Source organism: Phalacrocorax aristotelis, chromosome 1 (genome assembly GCF_949628215.1).
Source record: "Phalacrocorax aristotelis chromosome 1, bGulAri2.1, whole genome shotgun sequence".
NCBI lineage: Eukaryota > Metazoa > Chordata > Aves > Suliformes > Phalacrocoracidae > Phalacrocorax > Phalacrocorax aristotelis.
In genome coordinates this window covers 155,141,395-155,159,538 of record NC_134276.1, presented here as the reverse complement: position 1 = coordinate 155,159,538, position 18,144 = coordinate 155,141,395, and the positions used below count along the sequence as shown (strand labels likewise).

Here is an 18,144-nt window from a genome sequence, read left to right as displayed (position 1 = left end):
AATTTCAATGGTGCCTGGAGGCATACACCATCCTGTTTCTGAACTGTGGAACTGGCTTCGAGGCTGTTTTCAGACCGTTTGCATTACCTCAGCGGTGACAAGCTCACCACAATGGACAGACCAGAGCTGTGAGAATTAATCCACAAGACAAGAGGAAGACAGAGGAGAGATGCCAGCAAAAAATAAAAGCTGGTCCCCACATGGCTCAGGTTCATCTTTGAAGCTCATGAGTTTTCAAATATTCTATCCATTTTTCTTATTACTTGCCAATAATCTGTGTAAAATGTGTCTTGGTTTGCATTTGGATAATAAACATACTTTATTCAGCACTTCCGGTGAGTGCCTGTTGACCACGAGCCTTCTCAGTTACTCAGCATTAGTAGTCAAATCCCTCCCCTGCCCAAAGCTCCTACCCAGGATGTCTTCATAGACGTTCTCCTCAGATAAAGTGCGTGTAAGGGCCAGCTTGGTCTGCGCGTACCAATCCACCCGGCCGTTCTCAGATGACGACTGCAGCAAGTCTTCGAATTCGTAAGACTTCCTGCACCATTGATGGGAGGGAAGAAGGAGCAAACAGGAGAGTGATACAGTTAACCAGCATTTATAACCAGATCATGGCTAATTCGCTTCTCCAACATGCGACACAGTTGGCAAAATAAATTACTGAGAAGAGAACACTTCACAGCATCATCCCATATAAAGCATGAAAAAGTAACACTGAGAACGATTATTTTTATCAGCCACGCAGATAAAGGCATTTCAGGGATGCTGTAGATAATCTGGGTTGTCATGGCAATAGCATGCTGTGAAGATGCAACTGTTAAGCAGCACATCCTGACACTGCACTGAACCTTAGGCCATAAGAGGTCCTATTTACAGCACAGATCCCACTCTCAGCAGGATTGCGGGTCCCCCCAAATCAGCTCTTTGACCAATACAGGAAAGCAATACTCCCATGCAGGATGGTAGAAAGGGTAAAAAACAATTAAGTGTCCTCCACTAACAAACCTGGAAAGTTTCAATTTCCCTCCTGCACCCAAGCCTGGAATTTTTAGGTGACAGTTTATGCAGAGGACATTAGAAACAGCTGCACATTTTACGCTCCCCACCCCAAAAATGTGTGACAATCATGTGGGAGGGCAGCAAGGGCAAGAAAGCACTCCAGAAGAATATATACATATCAGATTCAGTTAGAGGAATAGGCTTACTATGAACCGTGAAAATGCTGCAGTAGAATCTAGAGATTACCATTCCAGACACTGTTCCAGACCAGCTGTATTCATTTTTGTAATTGAACAGATTTTCTGCTAAAAAGGCCCAGAACAAAACCCCAAACCTCTCAAACTTGGGCTTGAAGGTTAAGCCACGTAATACAGTGATCTTAAAGTCCAAATGTGCCGTGAGTTATCCCTTGACAGTTATCCTGTGAAGTTGTGCTGGCTACCCACATGTTCTCAGAGAGATGACCAAGTGCTGGTTACAGCCAGCAAGGCTCTCTGGGGATTATGAGTGACCAGGGAACATTTGTCTCTCCCAGAGAGATATGGGAAGGCGGGACTCCACCACCAATACCAACACCTTTGTGAAATGCAGCACAAATACCTGTGGTCAGCGTTGTTCTTGTGCTTCCCGCTCCAGAGCCTCCTGCTGACAGCTGACGGGGGAGGAGAGGAGGGGAGGGGAGGGGGAGGAATGGATGGCAGAGGGGGTAAATTTCTTTTATTCCTAGCTGCTGGCACCCAGTCCTCTTCCCCCTCGTGTTTGAAAGTCCGCCGGGGCTTTGGCAGTGGGTTGATAAAGGGTTTCTTCTCTGGCACCCCTGGCTCTGTGTACACGTTCTCCACTGTGCAGCCCTTGGATTTCACGTGAGAAGTCCTTACCTCTTCTAGAGTCCCAAAAATTGGCTCAGTGGTTTCAGAGTCCAAGCCAAGAAGCCTTTTGCTGAGCTCAGCCCCACATATGGTCTCATGGCCCTCGGGAGCAGTGTGTCCTTGTGCTGCCTTCTCCTGCAAGCACTGTGGGGAATAGTAAGTACCAGGCAACTGTGGCTGCAGCTCTGCTGAGCTGTCTTTCAAAGCTTGCTCTAGCTTCTTGACCTGACTAAGCACTGAAAGATTCTCCTTCTGGACCTCCCACTTCCCACCTTTCACCTCCTTGCATTTTCCAGGGCTGGACTCCATTTCCTCATCCTTCTGCGCTTCCCCCTTCCGCTCTGCTGCCTGCCCTGTGCCTTTCTGAGTTCCTGCTTTCCGCTCATTCTCTTTGCCTGCCCCTCTGCACTCCAGTTCCCAGTTCATAAGTCTCTTGGTCTCCACTTTCCGAGTCACCAGTGCTTCCCCACTTGTCTTCTCAGTTACACAGGGCACCTTGTGCTCCTCTTTAACTCCCTGCTCCTCCTCTCTGCGAGGAGCACATTGCGTTTCCTTTTTCCCTTCCCATTCTGAAATTTTGTCCTTGATGCTGAAGGACTTATTCCTCAAGCCAATTTTTCCAGGTGACCGTATATTCTGAGAGCCTCCTATCTGCGTCCTGATGATTTTACTGTTTTCTTTAATGTTCAGATCCACAGATGGGTCACTGATGATCATTTTGGGACTAAGCATGTTCTGCTGAAAGCAGTCTAGCCTTGGATCCAGCATCAAGTTCTCCAAGGCTCCCAGTGGGTTCTTCACCACAGAAGAAACTGGTTCAGCTTCAGGTATCAAACCCAGGGTGACACGGGCACTTTCAGAACATCTCTCATTCAAAAATCCACACAAAGGTCTTTCTAATTCCTTCACAGCTTCTGTATTGCTTTTATCTGCAAGCTTGATCCTACACACCAAAGACAAAAAGAGAAGAAATATTCACCACCATTGCTCACCCTTGGTTTAGCCCATCAGATCCATAAGCTCTACGCAGAAAGCTGACAACAGCAGAGGATGCTCAAACCAAGCACCTGAGAGATGGGCTTATGGGGGAGGATGCTCAGGGAAAGGTCCTTCTAGCCAGAACACAACGCTTTCCTCTTGTGATCTTGTTACGACTAAGACACATGTTGAAATGAAGCCTTTATCTGTGGCAGAAGTAGGTGGCAAGTGAGAGAGGTATTTTTTGTACATCAGGTATGATGATATCAACGAGAGGGTCACCAGCATTTTTACGTGTGCACGCACGTGTGCATGTGTGGGTTTAGAAGTGCAGTAGAGTTTTGGACATCATCAGGGCATTAAGCAGGTCCACTGCCAATAAATGCAAAATGGACTATTTGCAAACAATACCAAAATCGCTGCTGTTAAACAGAGAGGAAAACGTATGATACAGCTGGCTTCCTCTAGTGCCTCTTCAGAGGATCTCTCTCAGTCCACCCAAATGTTCTCCAAATGCATATTAATGCACAAAGACTGCACCTTTATTATTACATTTCTATAGTCCTACCATCCCAGGTCACACGTGGGCTTGGGATCCCATGCACCCAGGCACACTCCCTCAGCCTAGAGCACATGATGTAGCGCCCAGACACCAGATTCAAAATCATCAGAGCAAAGGATTAAACGTCTTCACTGTTACACCAAAAATCCCTAATATATTTAGTCTAGGGATTTCCAAGTATGTGATATCACAATATCAATATTGTGGTATTTTGTCAATATAGTAAAGTTCCAGCTGAACGGACAGTAAATCCAACACAAAATGTTTCCGAACCAAAGCACTTAGCTACGTCTTTGGGGTTTGGCTGGGCTTGGGAAAGAACACCAGGACAACATAAGAAAGTTACTGGGATGCAGACCTGTATCATTAGTCCCCTTTAACCATGATCCCAACACTGAGATTCAATTCAGGAAATTCCTCCATTAACTTTTAAATGTATCAAGCGTGCCTCTTCCAGAACTTAGCATTCTTGTAAGAGCATCCATGTGGATACCCTGTGTGCTGGCAGGCCTTGAGCTCTGTCCTGGAGTTAAGCAAGGCTGGCAGCCATTGCAGACTCAGTTGTAGTGCAAATTGAGTCTGGGATGGGTTTGTGAGCAGAAACAGGACCCGAGCCAGATACTGTTCCTCCCTAGCCTCACAGATATTTAACTCCTGCCTGTCTTAGTGACAACATCATGCTTCCATTAAGAGCTGGTACCGTGAACACCACGGCCTTTCCCACGGAGCAGGGCATTGCAGTGCCACTGCTGGTTGGACCACGCAGTAAAAACCAAGGCTGGACACTAGGGAAAATCTGCAATGGGTGGGGACAGTAGGGCTTGTCTGAGGAATCTGCGGAGTCTCCAGCATTGAAGATTTCAAGTGCAGGCAGGGCAAACATTGACAAGGTTATCATCAGCATAAATGGTCTTGCCTTGTGGCAGACCTCTTCTAGCACTGTGAGTCTAGGACATTATCGGTCTGACTGGATGCTAAAATGCATAGCGTCACAGTCCCAAGACGGCAGTGAAACCACCTGAGACCTGCAGGGGTGTGTTTTAACGTGTGAGGAGAGAGGGACAGTGCAGAGCAAAATGTTTTCTTCCTTTGGTTTTCTTTCTGTTGGAGATAATAAACACAAGCAAAGCACCCCAGCACAGAAACATGGAAAGCTCTCACCTCTCAACAGACTTGCAGACACTCCTTTCAGACTTGCTGCTCGCATCGGCTGCCTTGCTAGCTGTCATCATGTCAGCACAAAGCAGGACAGCAGGTCACCTGCAGAAAGACACAAGCAAGAGGTGTTGCTCTGTGCTCAGCATCCTTCTCTCCTCCTTCTACACACACACATACTCGCACGTTTCTCCTTGAATACAAAAGAGCAGAAGCAAGACATGACGGCTCTCTCACGACAGCCTCAGTTTCCTCCTCTGCAAAATGGGAAGGGGGATGACAGCATTACCCTGGTTGATGGGTTTTGAGGACAAAAATTATCTTTGACTCAGCATCAACTGCTGTACCATGACTTGAATATGGAGCATGTTTTATGAAGGCTTTTACTGTTGCCAAAATCTCAGCAGATTTAATGTTTTTTTTCTCTCACAGAAGACTAGACCAAAACCAATTTTAAAACAACCTGTGTTAAGGCCACATGACCAAAGTGGTTCCCCTGCATGCAACACTGTCACAAGATCCCCAGCTTGGGGCAGAAAACATTTTAGGCTGAAGAGACACTGCACTGCAGCCACTGGTCTCCTTCTCTCTGGTTGGCCATGTTAGGCTGCTACTGATCTGATTTCAGAGGACAACTCCTCATGGGGGTAAGATAAATTGGTCACAAGATGAGTCGTTCTGTTTGCCCCATGATTTCTAGCATTCAAGGAGCAACTGTCCCCCTCTTTCAAGTACTGCTGCTACCCAGTCAATACAACAGACTCTGCCCTCTTTATTGCCCCATAATACTCTTACTCATTAAATAAAAACCAAAAGAATTACTCTGTTACTCTGCAGCACCATCTCTCCTCACTTCTCAGGGTGGTCTGCCTGCTCTGTGGCATTGCAGTGACAAGAGGCTCACCATGCTGTAGGCAATACTTGGAAAATCTGAAGCCTCTCAAGTCTGTCCACTTGGCTGGTCTACCAGATGCTGCCCTGCCATGCCTAGCATTTGGCAACAAGACCAAGTGCCTCAGGAAATTTAGTAGGTTCTTGTCATTAAAAAAATAAAACGCACCACACCAGAAACAGTAAAGAACAAAAGGATCTCTCGTTTCCACTGTTCAAGTATTTTGGGCAGTGAGAGGAAAAAAGAAAAAAAAAAAAAATCAGTCTTGTTTGTTCGCAGTTTTCTCTCCCTCCCTTTATCCCACGCTGGCAACGTTCCTGAGGCGAGGAGTGAACTCTGGGTCAACTCAATGTGTACACACTCGGGGCAGCTCATTGCTAACCATTTAGCAGATTCTCTTTCCCCAGACAATAAACCCCCTTGGCTTCTCTTCCTCGTTAGTAACTGGAACAAACACCCACTTCATTTCTAGACACAGAGCGGCCTTGCAACACTGTCAAGAAAATTTACCAGCCTGAGGAATAAAATCTATTCATCCATCAGTTAACTGTTATGGATTGAGAATAATGAAAAACTAATGATCGCTCGCATACTCGGCCAAAGAATGACTCACCCAGGCAGCCAAAGCAGATTCCTGCAAAGCTGCAACAGAGGCTGCTCTGCACTTGGCTTACAGCATCCCTAGAGCAGGGATGGTCTCTTCACTCATCACTCATTTAGTGCCTCTCACAGCAGGGTCAGTGGCCCAAGCTCCTCAGCACTGCCTTTAGCAGTAAGAAATGTAAAACAACAGGAGCTGGCATACACAGAACCCCTGTGGCTCCACTGCCACACTGAATGTTCGCTTGGGACGAGCTCCTCTGTCTTGGTAAGATCACAAAATTCCCCATCAGGAAACTCCATCTCTCAACCTTTTCCAGTTGTCCCCTAAAAAACACTGCCTTGAAAACAAACATCTGGGTATGTGCAAATGCGTGCTGGTGCTCAGCACAGTCATGTACCTGATGTACCTCCTGTGGGAGAGGCCAAAAAGAAGATAATACAGAGTAAGAGGTGCATTCATTTCTTCATCTGCTGAGGATGGGACAGACCCCATCGCCCTTGGTGAGAAGAAGCGAGGCACAAAGCAGTTACTGAGTGCTGCAAAAGAGTCTCCCGTGAAAGGAGGACCACTGCGATCAGCAGATCAGTATGACTTGGAGCCAAGGCCAGAGGGACATCTGTCCCATCCAGCCACTGCGTGTACCAGGAGTAACCAAAGCAACGCACTCACTAGGCAGATTAAAGAGCAGGCCAGGAGCTTCCAAAGCAGTAACACATCAGATACTGCCAACGTGACAACAACCAGGTACCTACTGACACACCCACTGACAACACACACCGCTTAGGGGAGTAAAGTCATCCCTAGGAGATACACAGATTGCTGTTCCTTCATTCTTGAGCAGCAGGGTATAGAGGGTATCCTCAGCATCATCTAGGGGATTACTATAGCACATTAGCTGGTCCTGCCCAAAAGAGTAAATATTTATCCAAACACACTGGAAGATGTGAGGGGAAAAAAGAGAATCATCTCTGGAATAAAAAAAGCAGAAAATAATAAGGTACCTCCCAATTAGTCCAACAGTTACATAATTTGCTCAGGGCAAAGCCCAAGCCCAAATGAACTTCAAAGGTGGTGGGATCATCTCTCCTGTTCGTGAGGTCACCAGAAACAACCTGCAGACCTGACCCACAGGCATTGCCAACACCTGACAAGAGGAAGCTGGCATGGCAGAGATGGAAAATTGCCTCCAGCAGGAAAATAAAAGGTAGATCTTCTCTACTGAGGCCTGGCTCCGCAAGGCACCCAGAGTTAATGTGACAGTTCACTGCAAAGGGCAAGGGGAGCTCTTTTCCTCCTGTCTCCCCCCATCTCTGCTATGATCGACCACACACTACCCTGATTCTGTGCTGGCTTGGGCTCTCCTTGGAGCACCTCTGTGACCTGCTATAGCTCGCTGAGAGTTTTAGACAAAGCAGCTCATGGAAGGCATCCAACATGCGCCCCATCTGGTACAAAGGAGATGATGAGACTGTGTGGGCAGGAGGGAAAGAGGGAGGGAAGCAGGAAGAGAGAGCCTGAGAGAGTTTGCATGTAGGAATGGTGAAGGGAGACCTGCCAGAGGCTCAGAAGTGTTATCTGAAATGCTCTGCTCTCCTGCCTCATGCGCAACGTGACCAGAGCCCTACAAACTGACTAGAAGAAACAAGCAGGGCTGATTTCAGTTAGCAGGCAACCCAAGAAGGACATACATACATCAGGCTGGTACTTCCTGACTGATTGCTGCTTTCTCTAAACACCACTCAAGAACTTTCTACCAGCAATGGGAGGCACAGCCCCGTGGCAACCCAAGCCCAGGGCCACCACTCCTGACACACACATCCTGGAAGGACAAGGCCATAGAAGGGGAGAGAAGATGCCGAGCCCCGTTTGGAAAGCCTTGCCACTGCAATTTATTCAGTAATCCCTGCCATTGTTTGGGGGAACAAAGCAGTCATCTGATATAGTTTCAAAATTAAACTGGGAAAGGAAGGACAGGGGAGGAGGCGGGAGGAAAGAAGGAGGGGAAGGAGCTCTCAAACCTGTTGGCCAGACCCTGGGAAGGATGTGAAGTCTCCCAGCAGAAGCCTCTCGGCGTATCTCCCACACGCACCCGGCCTCACGATTCCCAGGGCCATGTGATAGAGGCTTCCTGCTACCAAGTGAAGCGAGACCTACCCCGACCTCTCTCTTCCAAACAGAGTTCCTGCCTGCTTTGTGTTCGCAAAGAGGCGTTTGTTTACTGATCTACCATTGGCATGCAGGAAACAGCCTTGAAATGAGCTGTAATCATCTGTCTCCAGCAATAGCTGTTTGGCTTTCTTCTAATTTAAGTTTTCCTCCCACCCCCCCTTCCCCAATGCCCTCTTCCCCGCTTCCGATCAAAACGCTTTTGGAGTACGCACATCTGGTTCAGGGCTCAGGGCACTAGATACTACAAGATGTTTCCAAAGCAACTGGTGAGTAAATAAGAGGTGCTGACAGTAGGCACGTTCCCACCCCCAAAGGGCAAAGATGTCTTCCAGAGGAACATGAGCTAAACTCCTTCAGAGCGACGAAGAAACCAGCTTTGCCAACTGTTCTTGGTGCAGCCACCAGACGATAACACAAGCCAGAGGAGCACCAAACGCCCCGCAGTCTGCATCATCAGAAACGTACACAGCCAGCACACGGGTTGCACATGTGGAATCTTGCCTCCAATAAGGTCAGGCAGCGATGGCAGCACACCTCCCAGGCATCTCTTTCTTGCTAATTTATTTGTGGGGAACAAACCAAGCATACCTCAAAGGGTCTTGTGGTTTGGGGATGGGTATTACCATTGCCACGTGCTGGAGGCCATGCCTCAAGATTTTCTTTGCTCTGTTTACTCTGAACCTCGCACAAAAATTGGATCCAAGTCCACTACTGGGATACTAGCCATACTGCTGATGCATATAAACAGTAAGGCTTCATGGCACCAGGAGCGACTCGCAGCTGGTCAAACTCTCCTCCAGTAAGAAAAAAGGCACGCTGTGTTTAAAGCCCACGCACGCTTTCTTCTCCTCGGTGCTCACAGAAATGGTCTCTCCTGTTACTTGCATGAGTAACCCCAAGCAGCCAGACAAAGCCTGCAAGTAACACCTCTCTGCTCCCGTGCTTTACAGAACAAAGGATGCAACATACAGACAGCAACAATGAGACAACAATATATAACATACATATATAAAGAACAGGAAGGATGCCAAGACGACAAAACACTAACAGGAAAATCATGAGTAAGGGGAAGCCAACAGTTAAAGACTTCAAGGCTCCCTCCCCCAGCCCTTGCTCTGTTTGGAGCCCGTTTCCCTTTGGGGAAGAAGCAGGCAGGAGGACGAGTGCTTGTGCACGAACACACACAAACAGGCCACTGCGTGGGCCCCTGTGCACAGTCGCAGCACCAGGCAGAGCCCCTAGGCCTGGGTACGAGCACGCTGCCTTCCCGATGCCCCCAGCAGCAATGCTAACTCAGGGGGTGAGCCCCCGCAGAGCAGGGAGGACACCCGCTGAGTGGGGATGCAGCTAAAGCTGTGAAGAGCAATGGGACCCAACAGCAGGCTTCCTCAGCAAAACAAGATGCTCGCAGCAGGGGAGTCACTGACTTGAGGTGCCCAACGCCAACCTGGTGGCAAGGCAAGCCAGCCTGCCCTGGCCTGGCAGCCTCATACACGAAGGCCGGAGCCCCAGCTGGTGCTCCCCTGCCATGGCTCCTAACCCCTGTGCAGCCCTGGGCTGCTGCCTCTTTCCCTCCGCCATGAGGGCTCCCAGGAGCAGGAGGCAGGAGCTCCCGCTGCAGCATGGGGACATGCTGCTGGAAAGCACATCCTTGGGCTGGCCTCCCCATGCAGCCTGGTGCCTTTGGGCATCACTGGGTGGCCTCCTCCAGCAGGAGATCCCAGGCCCATGCATGTCCTTGTTGGTCACACAGCCAGGTGCTCTGGTGTCACGTACCATGGTGCAGCAGCTTGGGACAGCAGCTAATTGCCCTCCTGCTGTTTCTGGTATGGAGAAGGGTGCTTGCAGGCAGATAAAAGGGTTTTCTGAAACTTGAGCTCAAGGTGTTTGACCCAAAGTTCCAGGACACGTGCCAACAAGCCCTCCCCAGCTGCCAGCAGCCAGAGTTTCTTCTCAGAGGGCTTCTCTCCCAGTCAGCCCTGCAGATGAGCTTACCTCTGAGAGGACAGGCTACTTCTGGGCCAGCAGGGCTTCTCAGTGGCATCTGGTGAAAAGACTATCCAGCTTATGCACAACAGAAAATTTTTTACTGAGAGGGTGGCTGAACACTGGCATAGGTTGCCCAGAGAGGTTGTGGAGTCTACATCCTTGGAGATACTCAAAGCCCGACTGGACAACGTTCTGAGCAGGCTGCTCTACGTGATCCCTGCCCTGAGCAGGAGGTTGGACTTTGCCATCTCCAGAGGTGCCTTCCCACCCCAGCTACTGTGCCACTCTGTGCTGGACTTGGTTACCTTGGGGCAAGGTGAGCTGTCACCTCTTTGCAGGCACTGATTGTCCTGGCCATGCAAGCCTCCTGCAGGCCATGGAGACTTAAGACACTAATAGCAGGACTGTTCAGTTCATCACACTCATAATGGTATCCTAATTGGCGGGCCCAAGTCACTTATTAAAGAAAAAAAGAAGCAGGATAAACTTACGTAAACATATCCAGGAAGGGCCAATGACTGGGAAGCAATACGCTCACTATAGTATCTTTTAGAGCCAGATCCCACACAGCCTCCTACTCGCCTTGCCCCACTCTGTCCTTTGATCTATCATATCTTACACCACAGGGCTTACAGGGGGGTCAGGAGAATCCCATGTGTCAAAACAAACTCTATTTTCACAAAACCCAAGTGGAATCGACATACTGCAACCCCTCTCTCTGGGCATGGACCCCATGTCAGAGGAACAACGTTGCAATGCAAGGAATGCAGAAACTCGCAATGTCGGCGTTCAGCCTGCATGCAGAAAAGCTGTGTTGTGTGTTATGATATGTCTTTAATTTTGTGGTATTTCTTCTACTGACCTTCTCCCTCTCTAAGGCCACAGAACAATCTCTGCCCGCTTATATGTCACTAACCTGATTTAAAGGATTACTATGGTTAAAGGGGCTGCCCTGCTTCCCCCTCTCCCTGTGTCCCTGCTCCTCTCTCAGCTGCCAGCATCCTGGTCTCACCTCTATCCTTGGTAAAGGACATGCCTGATCAGATCTAATAGTTGCCATTGCCTAAGGGTGTGCCTACTTTTTCCTCTCTTCTTGCTCCTCCTTCCTTTGTATCAGCTCCAATGCCTGTAAAGACTTTTCTGAGCTACCAAGAGCTAGCAAGCCAGCCAGTTCAACTCGCTAAACCAGCAAATAAATAAAAGGGGGGGAAGTGAACAGTTTTCTGCTTGGATAGTGACATCAGTCACCTGTCATGGAAAACCTGATGAGCACTGAAGCACATGGAAGGGAAGGGATGAAATCATATTGCTGGGACAGATTCACTGAATGTTTTGCTTTCTCCTCACTGCTTCCCTTCAAGGACATTTGTTGCTCACCATATAACCATATAAATGGCAAACTGGGTTGCACAGACTACAAGCAAACTACAATTTGCTCTTAGTATGGGGACTAGCAAGACTATTTTTCAGGCTGTTCCAACTGCAATCCCCACCACCCTCACACACAGCTGTAAGGCCGGCCCCACGCCTGGCACCCAGGCCAGGGAACACACAGCTGGGTACAGCTGGCAAAAACTCTGCTTTCAGGCTTTGTCCGACATGGTGCCAAGCTCTGGGAAGGGCAGTTGAGGAGGTTCCTAGCCATTTCTCTTCATTACCTGCCAAATTAAGCAAGGAACCCCTGCAGGCACCCATTTCACTCTATATTACCCCGACTCACCTCCAGAGCAGGGCCCCTTCTGTTGCACTGAAGGAGACCACAGATGTGCCAAACAGATACCTGTGACCACCCAGCCAAGCCTGACCGATGCAATGTACATGTATGGGAGGCACAACTGAAATGGCATGGACAACCTCAAACGTGGCGCTTCTCAGTTCCCGAGTGCTCCACTTCACAAATACAGAAACTGCATTCGGACAACAGAAATGAAGTTTCAGCTTCGGATTGGTTGGTTTGGTTTAAAGGCAAACTGGAATAAACACCTGCTGAGTCCCATGGTGTGGGACGGCATGGAGTTAGCAGGATGGCTGGATGCCTTGGCTCCACTACAGGGACCTCTGGCAGCTGAGTTGGTGGAATAGCTGGTAATAGCAGCACCTCCTGGAAGAGGATGGGACAGACGCTCTGTCAGGGGTTTTGCACACACTTGCCAGAGGCACAGAGACCTTCAGGAACCATGGGCTCCATTCTGGGCTTTGGAAGAAGGCAGGTTATGGGGGCATGCCATTAGTTTTAAGTTTGTCCTCTGTCCTCTCACCTCCTGACACTAGAACCTTGTTACATAGAGTCTTCCTCACCTACTCAATACCAGTTCATGCTTCCCAAATCTGCCCTCACAGACGGCCCAGATTTAACTCTCTGAGGGCTCTATTCAAGTCCCAGTTTCCTCACCCACTGTTAATCTCACACTCACTATCAGCTGTCCCAGTCTGACCCTCTTTGCCTCTCCCCATCCTCCCTATCACCACTTCCCTGTATCACTCCCTTTCCAGACTAGTCCCCTCAAATCATTGGTTAGCCAGTCCTTCTTACCCATAGCTCATCCAAATACCTTCCTTCCATCCTAAAGACGTTCTATGATGGCTGCTAGCTGCAGACTCTTCCCCCCCTTACTCCCCCTCCCTGCCCAAACTAAGGGATCTCCCAGATCTACCCAGACCTCAGTCCTGCCTCAGTTTTCCTCATCCAACCCTGCTCTACCTCCCTGCTTCAGCAGAAACAGCCTCTCCTCCACACTTACAGCCTCAGGAAGCCTCCACCACTCAATCTACTACCTTAAAAGCTGCTTCCCTACAGCTTCCAAGACCTTTTTTTTACCTGACCCAGGCCTAGCCTCATCAAAACAAATCCACCCGACACCAAATTGGCTTGAGCACCTCCTTTCTGCCCACCCTTACAGGGTAGAACCTGAGGGGCTTGCACATTTCCCCAGGTTTTAGATCCACTACAGCTCTCTCCTGGCTACCAAACACCCTGAACTCCTGGATACAGCTTCTGCCTATCCACAGTGCTTACCTGAGACAACACTTGCCCTATGCAGATGGTCTGTACCTACATACATACATACATACATACAGACTCCATACATGCATTTCCACTGTCAATATCCTGAGTGGACCCCACACCTCTCCCTCACTGCACACCCCTGCATCCACAGTGTAGCAGTTATTTCTTTAGAAGCAGGATGACTGCATCTGTATGTCCATTGACCACCATTGACCTTCACTAGGACCAAGGACCTCTTCCTTCCTTCCTAGTTCAGGCTTTGCCTCTTCTGGACACTAGTAAATCTAGCCATTTCCACCTCTTTTCCTATATGGTGCCAGCAGGATAATCAATGGCACAGGAAAAACAAAGTCCTGGTAGTCTAGCCCACTGGTTCCTAGGCAGAGATTTACAAGAGGATCCTACTAAACTCTGGAAATGTATTCTGTACCACTGGTTAGGAGGCCAGCCTTTGGCTCAGACCTCCAGATGGCAGGTCTCCATTCACGTATGACTCCTAGGCTGGAGCTTTATTGTAGGACCAGTGTTAAGACCAGGTTGGCAAAAAGGCTCTGCTTGGAAAGAAGCTAACCCTCAGCAATGAGATGAGGTAAACCAGCAGGATCTGCTGTGGGCAATATTGGTGTGTCACCGTGGGTCTCAATTGCATCCTTAGGCCATCCCTGTTCTATAGTAAAGCAGCTGGAGCCTTGAGAAACTACCCTCACCTCCTGTCCGTTACACCCCTCCTCCACCCGTTTGCTGAAGGTTGTAGGTGAAGCTCCACAGGAATAGCACCAGCGTTACCTGCCTAGCACAGGGAGCTGGAAGGACAGCACATTTGGGAACAAGGTAACTACTGAAGATTTTAGCTACTAAAAATAAAAACCTCTGCTGACCATGTGCCAACTGAAATTTTTTTTCCCACAGAGCCTTGGAAAAGGCAGAGATGACACAGGAGCAGCAAAGGACAAATTCCTGATCCAAACAGCATATAACACTTCTGTTTCAAAGCATAAGATTAGTCTTAGCAAAAGAAAAGCCTGATGTACTTTCTAATGCAGGGGAAACTGCACATTTTTCTCCCCTAGCTTCACTCTTTGAAACAGCTGTAACATTTTGGCTGAAGGCTTTCGAAAGTAATTCAGCCAGAGGCAACGCTCAGCATGGAAAACTGCAGACTGAAACAAAAAGAATTGACCTGAAGGCAGAAATCAAAACCAGGGTCTCACAATTTGAATTGTCTTCTGTTAAAGGTGGGGCTCGCTGCACCCACTATTATTAAGCTTGTCCCACATTTGCCATTGTCTTATTTTCCCTTTGTTCCTCCCTCTAAACATATAACAAACAGAAGAAAAGCTCAACAACTCAAAGGGTATTCGACATCCCTCCAGTTTCCTTCAAGCAACCACACCCTCAGCTGGAAACACGGCATTTCCAGGGCTAGCGGTGGGATGTTACATGATCATCTCAAACAAAACAGCAATGCTCTTTTTCTAATTCACTGCTCACAAGCACAGATTAATTCCTGCATGTACAGAAGGTAAATACTGTTATTCTTCATGGTGGCAGGTATGGTTTGTATTACTGCTTAGATACATGATGAGTCGTCAGTCCTGAAGGTAGATTAACAAATACTAAGAAAAAAAATCACATGGGAAGGAAGAGAAAGATTCAGTATTTCCCAATCTGGCTGCTAAAATAAAGTCTAATTACAATGTTTAGTGGAATTACATGTTTTAGGCTAAGCTTTTTACAAGGAAGTAATGAACAGAAGATTAAAAAAAAAGTAATTAAAAAAATCTAATTCCAGATGGAGAAACCAAGACCCTGGGAAGCGAAAGCAGGAGTAGAGGACAGCTCTTCTATGATGGATCTTGGCAATACTAGATCATCTCCTTGTGTTTTAGATCTTGCATTAGCACATGTGTGCAGACAGTGGGGTTACTCAGCTCCTTTCAAAGTGGGATATTTACTTATGCTTTGCAGCCTAATAAATGAAAATTCAGTTACTTTAAGTCAAGGCTGAAGAAGACATTAGCGGTGAATCCTGTCTTACTGAAGCGAACATGAGCTTGCTGATGACATCAGTGGAGCCGGCGTTTCATACCTGTTTTCTTTGGCTTTGAAACTACCCACATACAAGATGACTGTAGTCAATATGGAATGAAACAAAAGAAATATGGACCAGATTTACATGAGCAGACATTTGCCAGCAGAACCGTCTACCAGCCACATGAAGAGGCAGGATTCCCAGCAGATGCAGTGGAACTGGCTTCAGTGCCCAACAAAGATGAAACTACATTGGCAAATATGCGTTTCTACCCATGCAGCCAATTGGTGTAGTTACTTTCCCTCCTTTCATAGGAATGCTGTGTTACAAATGCACCAGTCCTACTACAGCAGTAAATCACTTCTAGTATAAAAAGAATTGGAAAGAATTCAGGGGTATTATTATGCCTATAAGAAACCCAAACATTTGACAGCATAGGAAACAACCTGCCACTAAAATATAGTGTTCAGCTCGTGAACCACAATGGAATTCGTTTTTGATGTGGTGAGATAACCTCTGCTATTCTAGCATAAAAGGGACCCAGAGAAGTCCCTTTGAGGAGCAACTTTGCAAAGAGTTTCCTGGCGGGAAGACAAATTGTCTCACATTCAGAAAGGAAATGAGACCATTAAAATGAAGAACCTCAACTTCTTCCAAAATAAGTTATCATCAGGGAAGACAAATGGAGACTCAGCAAAACTCTCTCCTTCGGTGGCCTTCACCCTGCAGGATGCTGACTGTTGCCCCTCCTGATGAGGATTTAGCACAGTTTCCTGAAGTGTCCATCACCACAACCTTGAGGCACCATCTGCAGAGCCCTGGTAGCTGCATGGTCCAGGAGACCTTCCTGTACCAGCACCAAGTCCGTGACCTGCCGCTACAGTCTGTCTCTATTAAGCATCATCTTCTGAGCTCAAGCAAAAAGTCACCTTTTTGCTTGATTTTTTGATTGCTTTTTGGTTCTGGAGACCCTGCTTTCTCCTGCCTTGCTCAACCCGTCTTTCCTCACACCCTCACTCTCCCACATATCTCCGCCATTACAAATGCAGAATCTACTTATTGCAGATCTTATTTCTTATCAAAATCTTTCAACCGCAGTGCAGCACACCACCCCCTTGTTCAACCTTCCTCAGCAGAAAGCAGGACCAGGCAGCACATGAGCCACCAAAGATTTACGCATCACGAGGAGGAAACCTGCACAGCTCCAAAGACGAAAAACCTCTGCAGAGGGCTTGCATTTATTTATTTTTCCAGGAGGAAAGCTGCTCTCTGTGGGTGTGTGCGTGCATGTGTTTGTCAGGACAATAGGAAAGAGGACACTGGAGTGGAGCTGCCAGGAAACAGTCGGCCATCTGCCCGTGCGGAGAGCAGTTTTTCCTTTTCTTTTGTACTACGAGGAATGTAGCTGAGAGCCGCCATCCGCCCGCGCTGGGAGGAAATCTGAGAGCCTGTGCTCTGCCAGGGAGAGGAAGCGTGGGGGAGGGAGCGAGCCCAGTCCATGTGGCTAAGCGGTCATTGCACTCACGGCCAATAAAAGTGGGAAAAAAAAACCCTAACCAAAAAGCCAAGTCCTAGGGAAAATTGCTCTTCCTCCTCTGCCCTTTCACTCTCATGTGCAGTTCAATAGTCTCCCTCCCAGGCACTAGGAGGTGATCCTGAGCACAGGAACTGCTGAAGGGGCTCAGCAGAGGAGCACGTCAGGAGGGCAATGGCCCAGGGAAACACAAGGGTTTCCCCCTGTGCTGACAGTGGCAGCCCCAGACAAGAAAGTGACACAAACAGAAAATAAACTCACATCACCGAGTTGCTCATCCGCCCGCGCCCTCTCTCAGTAACCAGGCATTTAGCCACCCGAGCGCAGAACAGCTTGGGGAAGGACCCTTTGCTCTTCGGCTCCCCGACCCACCAGACCAGGGCGGAGTGTAAGGAGCAAGTCTACTCCTTATAACCATCCATACATTCTCCCCCATGGGCTTTGGTGCTGCTTCTTACTATAAAAGAAAACTATGTAACAGAAGGGAAAAAAGATCTGATGTTTTCGTACCATCAGGCAAAAATGCTGGTACACCGTGATGGCTTGGTAGCACATTCTTCTGCCACTCTGGTGTCAGAAAAGCCCCGAAAAAAATCAAGAAAGGTAAAACTTCCAGAAGTCACTACATGACTTTGAAGTTTAAGACCCATTTTCAAAACCAATTGAGGATCAGTTTTTTTAAACAAACATTGAAAAGTGGCTAACTTTTTCAAAGAATTGTAAGCACCCATTCCTTTTTCATTGGTTGCAATGGGAGAGGCTGTCTAGGTATTGCTGGGAAAACTGAGAAAACACCTATCTGCACCTTCATGCACCTAAGTATCTTGCAAACTCTAGCACTTATCAGGTGCCAGATCCGGCTCCACAGAGCCAGCAGACTTGCTAACATGGGAGGTGTCAGAGATAATAGGTCACGGTCCTGACAAAGGTATTTCCAGAAGAACTGATTAATCCAGACATGGTCTAAAGAGCTTCCTGGCAGCTCACAAGACAGTCTGACCTGGTGACACTCTGCACCTAAGTGTGTCCAAGTCAGATCTAGACTGCCACGCACGCGTCCCAGTTCCTTTCAGAAACAAGACTCAGGTTCCCATATTCTGTTGTGACTTTTTGAACATTTTACTTCTCATACAACCAAAACCATCGATGTAGCACAGTGTGTGACCTGGAGCCAATTCCTTGGCTGTTTCCCTCTTGGGTGGATGAGAGACAATGGAAACAAGTGGAAACTAGGTAGAGACTTGATACAAGGAAAATTCTTTTTCACCATGAGAATAATACAGCTCTGGAAAAGCCCTGTAGTCTCCATCGCTGGATGTTTCCAAGACCCAGCCAGACAAAGGCCTGAGCA

At 48.0% G+C, this 18,144-nt stretch overlaps 1 protein-coding gene across 4 annotated transcripts in view; it reads right to left on the bottom strand.

The window, feature by feature from the left end:
- The window catches only part of DENND2A (DENN domain containing 2A), a 61,537-nt gene that overhangs the window by 31,046 nt on the left and 12,347 nt on the right, over positions 1 to 18,144 (bottom strand). For 3 of the 4 annotated variants that reach the window (XM_075117185.1, XM_075117214.1, XM_075117195.1), the window contains exons 2-4: positions 4,573 to 4,671; positions 1,603 to 2,814; positions 414 to 541 (exon numbers count right to left, since the gene is read on the bottom strand). In XM_075117185.1, coding sequence (XP_074973286.1) covers positions 414 to 541; positions 1,603 to 2,814; positions 4,573 to 4,643 — 1,411 coding nt within the window. In that variant the 5' untranslated portion in view covers positions 4,644 to 4,671. Of the gene's footprint in view, positions 1 to 413; positions 542 to 1,602; positions 2,815 to 4,572; positions 4,672 to 8,080; positions 8,179 to 18,144 lie in introns of those variants that run through there. The other variant, XM_075117205.1, reaches the window with a different exon arrangement.